A 9,627-nucleotide genomic window follows, 5' to 3' on the forward strand; every position below is an offset into this window, starting at 1 on the left:
ACATCTCAACAAAGCCCCACTAGTCCACACCTGGACACACTAAGCATATCCCAAGTTCTGCCCCACCAGGGGGTGTCTTACACACACAGAGGGTCCTATCACCTGAAGACGACCACTTGGCCAGCTTATTGTCTCAAACCCACACACACATACACACACACACACCCACACACACACACCTATACCCAGACTAGGAGGCTCCGGTTCACACTAAATGGAGAATAGTGCAAGATTTGATTCTTATAGGCTCTAGTTACTTTATAATCTTTAGTTACTTTTCAGTTCTTCATTGTCTTTCAGTTACTTTTCATATGTTTACCTTCCTTGCTTACACATGGTAAAACTGTACTGATGATTGACCAGAACTACTGAGCCTTGGTTACTTTAATACATTTATTTTCCTTGCATGTATATTTTCCAATTGTACTGATGAGAGTCAAGTGATACTGAAGTAGAAACTGACTACTTTAACTTCTGTGTACACACAGTGTTTGTATTCATGAGGTCCTGCTTTGTCTTGTAATGAAATTACACAGATGGGGGGTCTGCAGCGCAGAGGACCCATTGTTCTGCTGCCGCCTGGAAAATCACATGACAACACACCTGGTTTCGTGGGACCTTTGTTTGGGGCGGACCTAGCCAAGCGCATAAATGTAATGTAAAAACATGACTCGGGGCTCAGAAGTCAGATCTCCTGCGGGAGCTCTGGCTCTCTGAATCCAGCGCTGTAAAGACTTTCCTGTGATCAGACTTTCAGTAAACTTTGTTGATTTTAAACAGTCCTCTCCTGTCGTCACTTCTTGTGCTTCCAACAAAAGAATTGGGTTAATTTCTAACGAAAAGGTTAGAATCTAACAGTAACTAGAGTCTATAAGACTCAAATCTTACAACGTTATAGCCAAAAATACTGCAATATTATTTATTAGCCCTATTTCTTCCAACTGCAAATTTTGTCTGACTGTCAAAACAAGAAAAACATCGGTTTCACAGTGATATCATATAAAAGAAGTCGTCAGCCTTATACTTAATAAAATGTTATGACAGTTGTCATTAATTCTTTTGATATTAAGCTGATAACATTGATTACTCACTCCATTATAATATAGACAGAAATACTACAACTTAACATAAACACTTCACCTCCAATTACAAGTAATTACATTAGAAACTGGCTAATAAACACTAATACAAGATTTTTCTTTTAATTATGAAGGTAGACTAAATATTAGGGATGCCTCTCAGCATGACAGAATATAATCATAAATCAGCACAAACTACAGCCTCTAGAATGTTCATAATGTTATACCAACATCTACTGGATACAACTGGGCTTCAAAACTATTTAGGTTAGATTAGATTCAACTTTATTGTCATTGCCCATGAACAAGTGCAAGGCAACAAAATGCAGTTCGGCATCTGACCAGAGATTAGATGCTAAACTGCATTTTGTTACAGTTTTTAGTAATATAAAGAAAAATGTAATGCATAATTACATATGAATTGTGCTGAAATAGAAAAAGGCAGACCAGCAGCCTCAGAAAGGCCCAAAGTCTACTATATAGTATAATATTACATAAAACAGACAGGTTGACAGACAGGTTGTTGTAAATTCAAACCTAGCGATGGTTGAGCATTCAATGTGCCAGCCAGGTCTTCCTCTGCCCCACGGAGATTCCCAGTATGGTTCCTGCGGTTTGGACTCCTTCCACAAAGCAAAATCCCTTGGGTCTCGTTTACGTGAGCTGCCTGAAGAACAGTACAATTTGTTATTATTAAAGCTAACATAGTCTGGCTAAGCAGCGCCGGTAATCACGCTGTGCATTGATGTCAGAAATCCACATTTCCGAACTTTTAATGGCATATTGAAACTTGAGCAGAACTAGGTATATACTACTCCTGGTGAGGACAGTTCTCCCCCAAAGCTCCCTCAGCACCAACCACACAATAATTGACTCAGACAGAAACACTCACCAGGTTCTCCTTGAAAGTCCGCAGCTCCCACAAACTTGCCATAGCGATCACCAATGGACTTAATGTCAAAATACACATCACCTGCAACCAAAGAACGGTTGACTCAGGTGTTGTGGGGATGCAGCCACTGTTTCATAAGTGAAATAACAATCGTGATCTACTACATATTCACCTTCTTTTGTGGCATAAGCATGTCCATTTTTGATGATTCCCTCAATAAATGCGATAATATGATGCACATTCTCAGTGACTCTTAAATACACTGCAGGAGGAATCACCTCAAAAACAATGACAGAGAATGATGTTTATAGGTAAACACAGTAACAAATGACTTAAGATAACAAATAGAATAGTCACTTTCGGCTTTTCCTGTTTAGGGGTCGCCACAGCGAATTGTCACACTGACGACTCACTCACATGCTGACATTTGGCACGTGTTTTACGCTGGATGCCCTTCCTGACGCAACCTGGATTCGAACCCGGGGCGCCGTGGCGAGAGCGCTGTGCCTTAACCGCTAGCCTACCAGGGACGGCCAAAATTTAAAATAGCAAAAACCAACAAAAAGTGTCTTAAGGTGACTGTCCACCATGTGTCACCGGAAGAGCTTCAGTGCACCTTGGCATTGATTTTACAAGACACATGAACGAAGCTGCTCACCGATTGTCACAACATGGCCATATTGTACACGCCTACAACACTCCCCTTACAACCCCTCACACCCCTGACCAACGCAGCCCCTTGTGTTAAAACACAGCAGGAAGGTGCTGGACTCAGTCAGAACGTGGCCATATGCTAGAAAAGTCATACTGTGGTTCTGGTGGTAAAGCGGGTCATCTCCAAGCCAAAGAGTTGGCAGTTCCAATCCAGGCTTCTCCAGTCCACATGTCAAAGTGTCCTTGAGAAAGCCACTAAACCCCAAGTTTCTTATGGTGGGTGTCCCACCGAGGTGAGTGAATGGGCAATAGTGTGTCCATTTATAACATGCTATTCTAGGAGTGGCTCCCACAGACCTGTCTAGAAGAATTTACCACTTTTGTCAGCCTTGACAGTAAATTAATAAACTGCAACTCATACTTACAAACCTTTAACGACAGCATATCCCTCTTGAATTCATCTTCATACATTCTGGCTATGATGGTTGGAGAAACATTTTCCTATAAAACAAGGGAAAAACATTTTCTGAAAAAACATACTCTAGAATAAAAACAGCAAGAGTCGTCGATTAACAGACTCTCATAATCTTACCTCCCAGCTTCTTTTGATAATTTTGTCATCAATGTCAGTGATGACCATAGCATGTATGACTGTGATTCCAAACAATCTGGACAAAATCCTCTGCAGGATATCAAACCTGACATATGAGCTGTGACAAGATGTATTTTTTATAGCTCAGACACGTTTGCGTAAAGGTTTTGGCTTGTACTTAAAGTGTTTATATCATTACCATGCATGACCCAGGTGGGCATGGTCGTACACCGTGGGTCCACAGCTGTACCTGAGTCACAACGCATGGAATACAATGTAAGGAAAATATCGCTATAAATGTAACGTACTGTGTATATTAATTATGTAAGGATAACCTATACCAGGTAGCTACACCCTCTCTTGCCAGAATGAGAGGCTCTTTTTGCTTGGTCAGGCTGTTGAAAGTCTTTACACCCGTGTCAAGGCCGCTGGGTCTTATCCATTTCGTCCCTGAAACACTGCTGCAGGTTCCATGTAATCTGAATTTGACTGTGTTGACTGACTGAGCCGTGTTGAAAACCCCGCGGAGGACCTTTGGTTTCCCTAACACCGAGCTCACCGGGTATCTCCACATAGCGAGACCTCGCTGTATATAAAGCAGAGTACGCGCTGCTAGCTTAGCCTAGCTGTTCGACTTGCACATTAACCGAACTTGATGGATAGCTTTTAGCGTTGAACGGCTAAATCGCCGTTTGCGCCCACGTGACCTCCACACTTATCGTGAGAGTTGGATATCGGAAGTGTTCATACGTATCATGTGATTTGCTGTTCTGTGGACTGTACTTTGAGTGGCTATGTCAAAAATAATTCACCTATAATTGTGGCTGGACGGTTTTTGAAGAAGCTCGCGTTTTATGTATTGGGAGCTCTACAAAATGCAGAACGTCATAAACACAGTGAAAGGCACGGCTCTCGGAGTGGCAGAGTTTCTCACTCCAGTGTTGAAGGTAAAATTACATGAACTAGCATGTTGATAGGTGTTGACTAGTATGAGTTGTCTTAAACACATGAACAGATGATAAGTGCTGTCTAGTACAGCAACATATATCACGGAATTCGTTTTGTTTACGTTATCTAAACCTTTAGTTAAGACCAAAGGACTATCGACCCTCAGTGAATGCATTTACACAGTGCGCAGTGTTTACCAGGAGGTTAATGCCATACAGTAGCTCCTGACATCACTTTAATACAGTTTTCGTTTCGTTATTAATAACAGGAATCGAAATTCAAAGAGACTGGAGTCATAACACCAGAAGAGGTAAGAACATATTTTTTTAGAGGCCCACCTACAAACCTGGACCTAAATATGCAAAACCATACAGCCTGTCTGTAAATGTATAGTTGATATTTAATCATCTCTTTTTGTATTTTAGTTTGTAGCAGCTGGAGATCACTTGGTTCACCATTGCCCCACATGGAAATGGTGAGTTGGAGCTCAGTCACAGATGTATGAATTCCTTTGCCGCTTCTTCTTCTTGTCCTCCTCCTTTCCCTTTTATATCCTCCTGTCATAAAGTCCCGGGAAAGAGGACATCTTGAGCTTTCTAGTGATGTCACACAAACTATTGTGTGGCCAGCAAATCACATGTTTTGTCTTTTTAAAATGATAGCAATTCAAGCAAGCACATTTTTTCTTCCGGGTCTCAGGAGGCTATGGAAATAAACCCCCGTCACAGTGTTTGAGGTGTATGAACTACATTTCAAGCGCTACTCTGTTGCAACTCAGTGTTTGGAAGTGCACGGGTTTGTAAATGCAGAATTAGATTTGACAGCCTAATCCCAGCCCTGCATGTACTTGCTTTCAATTTTGCCCCAACATTTTGGTGGGGTTGTACTTCCATACCTCTCCTGTGTATGAAGGCCATGATATGCTAACCCCTGGACATAGGAATAAAGCTTAACCTCTCACACTAAGGTGACATATTTGAAACATATTAAAGCTCCAAACACTGCTTGAGGTTTTATGACAGAGATATTCACTCAGTAATTGACTACCATGAACCTGCGAACAGAGTTCCCTGCAGACCTCCCTTCATGTTATTAATTCAGGATAAGACCCCAAAACCTCCCAAATAACAACAACCTGCAGTTATTGTGGCAACTACCTCCTTAAACCCTCAGATGTTACTGTACTACGAAATTTTTATAAACCAGTGCACTCTGGCTCTTTGAGGAAGTATTAAATTTAGTCTGAAATAACCAATGAAAGCTGTGTCACTGGACACTTAAGACCATATTTGTTTTGCACAGTATTTAGTTGACATAAGATGTTATTAAGGATAGGAAATGTAAAAAATAGTGTATATTATGTAACAAGTAAACAATTGGATATTTTAGATAAACCATTTTCTGATGTAACTATCTAAACTCATTTCAGCAGTTCAATCTTGGCCTTCTGTCAACCCTGTGAACTGTTTGTAACCTCAGACACTCACTAAGACTTAGGTAGTCACACTCACTGGGAATTGGGTAACCAAACACTGAGAACTGTCTGCCTTAACTATTACCACTTAAAAGTGCAAACTCGCTAAAATCATAGGAATGTCAATAACATGAAACTTGACTCAATAACCACAGAGACTATTAAACCATTTCAGGAATTTTTTATAGAAGCTTAACAGAGCTACAGCAAAGCAACAAGCAACAATTGTCTTGATTGGCTTAAAATCTAAATAAATCAACAACTACTATTTCTAACATCACTCTAAAATATTATACTGATTAAAATTATTATGGTTGAGCTAAGCTCTTGATCTGAATAAAAGTCAAAGGTCTCGCATCATCGATCCTCAGCTGGCTCGGGGCAGGGTGGTGGCAGGCTGGGCAATTGTTTGTTCCTCTTTTTCCCTTTTGGCCATGATTCAAGCTTTCACAAGGGGAAAAGAATTTATAAACAAAAATATCAAAGCTCATCCGGCTCAATCTTCAAAACTCTCAAAGAGAAAAATAGGACAAATTCAGGACAAATTCAAACAATGTTTTTCTTGGTCAAATCTTCTGTAACTCAGGAAACAATAAAGACATGGAAATGTCTAAAATGGTTTTCTTTTCAAGCCACCTTTCCCCACCAGGTCGGGTGGCTTGTGGCATTCTGTTAAAAATTTTCATTTCTTCTTCAATCATCTTTTAAGCAAGAATTCAGTTTTCCTGCTAAACTGTGAGGCTCCACCACAGCTCCATCGTCCCCTGTTGACATCCATTCCTCCCTCACAGGCTGGGACAGCTTGCGGGGGACCAACCAGCCGATCATCCGGACAGAGCCTCTGGCCGTATCCGTGAAAGAACTCCCCATTCCTCTTTTTGCCTGGGTTTTTATAGGGTTCTGGTCAGTAGCCTTTGTCCTCTCATCCAACCAGATGCCGCAATTTGCAGTTAATACCTTATTTGGCTTGCAAAATCATATTGTTCTGAAGTATTGCATATTTTTTACTGTCACAGCTCAAGCCTACTGCCCGTACCCGGCCTCCGCCCCACTGTGATCCAGCCTTGGATTCTTCTTCCTCTTTCCATCTTAATACCTAATATAGATACAAGAAACTCACATCTGATTGAAATATCAAAATTCCATCATTGCTTTTAACAGAACAATCAGAATTACACACTGATTTTACACAAAACTATCAATACCTTAAAGTCAAAACATGGGTCTTTATATTTTGAATACAGTACTTGACTAAACATTGATTATCATTGATTAGACATTGATCAAACATTAATTATCAGTCAAATCTTTACTTTTGTGGATGGAACATTTATTTTCGTTACTTCCTCAGTATATTGTGTGTCTCTTCTCTGTGTGCCATGCACACATGAACTTTTGTAGTTCCTCCTTTCAGGGATGTGTGTCTACTTCCTCTTCTCTGTGATTCTGCCTTTTTCACTCCTTTAGCTGCAAAATCACTTCTCTTCATTCATTCAGTACAATCATTTCACATTTTATTCTTACACATTCTCTGATTATTTCAACAAACACACACATAAATCATCTTATGATTATCCTTACTTATTAAAATCTTAACTTTCTAAGCATTCTGCCATAGCATTTTAACAATAATTCCTTTGTCTTCTCCAACCTCCCCTGGAACTTCCTCGTTCTCCTCTGCTTTCTCTGTATCTTGGTACTCTTTGGGGCCTGTTTTTACAGCCTTGCTGACACCTGTTTGTTTGTTTGTTTGTAACACTTGGAAGCATGACAGATGTATGGGAGAGTGGTAACAAACCCACTTTCAGTGGTGTGTATTATGTTATTATTTTGTAGTTTGTTTGTTTTTTTAACTCTCTGGCACCTTAGCGGAATAAAACACATTACATTTTAGTCATTCAGCTTGTGTTCTTCTTTAAAAGAAGTATGAAAGGAAAAAAAAAACTATAGTTAAAAAAAAACTGAAGTGAATTTTAAGTAAGAACATTTTGAATGAGTGTTAGAATAATGAAGGCAAAACACATGATCCGATCTAAAATAATATTGTGTTTGTGATTTCATCTCCATTCAGGGCCACTGGGGAAGAGGTCAAAGTGAAGCCATATTTGCCCCAGGATAAACAGTTTCTCCTAACACGCAATGGTAAGAGCTGGATTCTTTTCACCTGGTTCCTCATACATTAAACAGTTCCCTAGTGAAGCAACTCTGTATTTTCCATTGTTTTAGTTTTATTTTCAGTGTGGCACATTGGCTGCATGTCTTTAAAATAAAGAGAAGCCTCGTTAAATTGGTGTGGATGAAAGAGAACTGTGCATGAATTTTGAGACCAAATTTTAATTGCATGATATAAAATGGAAATAATAAAAGGCTAAATTAAATAGCTTTGGTACTTAGCAGTTATGCAGTATCACTTCATTGTGTGTTAACTCTGTGGTTGCGTTCTCGCAGTTCCCTGTTACAAACGTTGTAAACAGATGGAGTATTCAGAAGAGCTGGAAGCCATCATAGAGGAGGATGATGGAGATGGGGGCTGGGTGGACACTTACCACAACTCAGGTTGAACACAGTCTCTCAACATCCATATGTTCTATATGTCCTGAGGACAGTTCAGGTTTTCGGTGTCAATGGATTGATATAGCTGTGGAATGTGCTTAGTTGCACAGTGACCTGGGAGTAGATGTCACTTAAAAATAGATGTCAGAATGGCACCACTTGCTTATGAATTTCAGCTCTTTTTAAACCATTGTTCTGATTAAAATTATATTAAAAAGGATTGTGGACATTTTTAAGACTTTTAAGAAAAAATTACATACATATAGTTTTATTATTGTAATAGATATTTTGGAAGTAAGACAAAGACAAATGTAGTTGGACATAGTAGTATGTGCAAAAATAGAGTTTCCAAAACTGGTGTGAAATGTGTGTCAGCAGGTTTGTTAGGAGCTACAGATGCTGTACGAGAACTTTCACTGGACAATAATAAGGTATGATTCCTATTTTTTTGTTTAATGCTTTGGTTGAATACAATGTGAAATTTAAAAATTCCAATATAAATTATGCTTAAAGTGGCTTTAATCAATGTTTCCCTAATTAAAGTGTATCAAGTTACAACACATCAGTGCACAAAACTACAGTAACACATGAAAGCAGCTAAAGGACTATGGTAAAAGATGAATACTTTGCAGATGTCCCAGAAGGCCTGCAGATCAATCAGGTATTAATGACAGTGAGCAGAGTCAGTCCGACCTCACTGTGCACTGCTGTCACTCACTATTCACTTGCAATTTCCTCAACATATGGTAACAAAACATCTAGTGATAGTGATGGTATCACTATGACAACTGTTAAATGGGTAATTGAGGGGATATGCAAACCATTAACCCATATTTTTAACATGTCGTTTCGACTTGGGCAGTTCCCCAATAATATGAAAATAGCAAAGGTTATTCCTCTGTATAAATCTGGTGATAAGCACAACTTCACAAATTATAGACCGGTTTCTCTGTTGTCACAATTTTCAAAAATTCTGGAAAAACTCTTTAATAACAGATTAGACACATTTATTGACAAACATAAAATCCTCTCTGATTGCCAATACGGTTTTAGGTCGAACCGATCGACATCCTTGGCCACTACTGACCTGATGGAGGACATTACAAGTGCTATGGATGAGAAGAAATACACGATGGGGATATTTATTGACCTAAAAAAAAGCATTTGACACAATCAATCATGAATTATTAATGGACAAGTTAGAAAAATATGGGATCAGAGGAATGGTTCTGAAATGGATTAGAAGTTATTTGACACAGAGGCGTCAATTTGTGAAGTTGGGTGAATACCAATCGAGTGAGCCTGACATTGTATGTGGAGTGCCTCAGGGTTCTGTTTTGGGACCTAAACTATTTATATTATACATCAATGATATATGTAAGGTTTCTGAAACTGTTAAAATGGTTTTGTTTGCTGATGATACTACCATTTGGGC

The 9,627-nt window shown here is 39.3% G+C and overlaps 2 protein-coding genes across 7 annotated transcripts in view; one reads left to right on the forward strand and one right to left on the reverse strand.

The window, feature by feature from the left end:
* Nucleotides 1–3,890, reverse strand: part of cars2 (cysteinyl-tRNA synthetase 2, mitochondrial) — an 18,955-nt gene extending 15,065 nt beyond the window's left edge. The window contains exons 1-7 of one of the 2 annotated variants that reach the window (XM_020587975.1): nt 3,559–3,890; nt 3,417–3,467; nt 3,218–3,335; nt 3,055–3,126; nt 2,144–2,249; nt 1,972–2,052; nt 1,617–1,746 (exon numbers count right to left, since the gene is read on the reverse strand). In XM_020587975.1, coding sequence (XP_020443631.1) covers nt 1,617–1,746; nt 1,972–2,052; nt 2,144–2,249; nt 3,055–3,126; nt 3,218–3,335; nt 3,417–3,467; nt 3,559–3,791 — 791 coding nt within the window. In that variant the 5' untranslated portion in view covers nt 3,792–3,890. Of the gene's footprint in view, nt 1–1,616; nt 1,747–1,971; nt 2,053–2,143; nt 2,250–3,050; nt 3,127–3,217; nt 3,336–3,416; nt 3,468–3,558 lie in introns of both variants that reach the window. The other variant, XM_020587976.1, reaches the window with a different exon arrangement.
* The window catches only part of atg3 (autophagy related 3), a 13,436-nt gene continuing 7,162 nt past the window's right edge, over nt 3,354–9,627 (forward strand). For 3 of the 5 annotated variants that reach the window (XR_002273809.1, XM_020587977.1, XM_020587980.1), the window contains exons 1-6: nt 3,972–4,164; nt 4,434–4,475; nt 4,591–4,640; nt 7,711–7,781; nt 8,088–8,195; nt 8,568–8,623. Coding sequence is in view for 4 of the 5 variants with exons in the window: in XM_020587977.1 (XP_020443633.1) it covers nt 4,072–4,164; nt 4,434–4,475; nt 4,591–4,640; nt 7,711–7,781; nt 8,088–8,195; nt 8,568–8,623 (420 nt within the window). In the remaining variant the exon portion in view is untranslated. Of the gene's footprint in view, nt 3,494–3,971; nt 4,165–4,433; nt 4,476–4,590; nt 4,641–7,710; nt 7,782–8,087; nt 8,196–8,567; nt 8,624–9,627 lie in introns of those variants that run through there. The other 2 variants (XM_020587979.1, XM_020587978.1) reach the window with 2 other exon arrangements.

The sequence above is a fragment of the Monopterus albus genome, unplaced genomic scaffold (genome assembly GCF_001952655.1).
Source record: "Monopterus albus unplaced genomic scaffold, M_albus_1.0 scaffold492.1, whole genome shotgun sequence".
In the NCBI taxonomy this organism is placed as follows: Eukaryota; Metazoa; Chordata; class Actinopteri; order Synbranchiformes; family Synbranchidae; genus Monopterus; species Monopterus albus.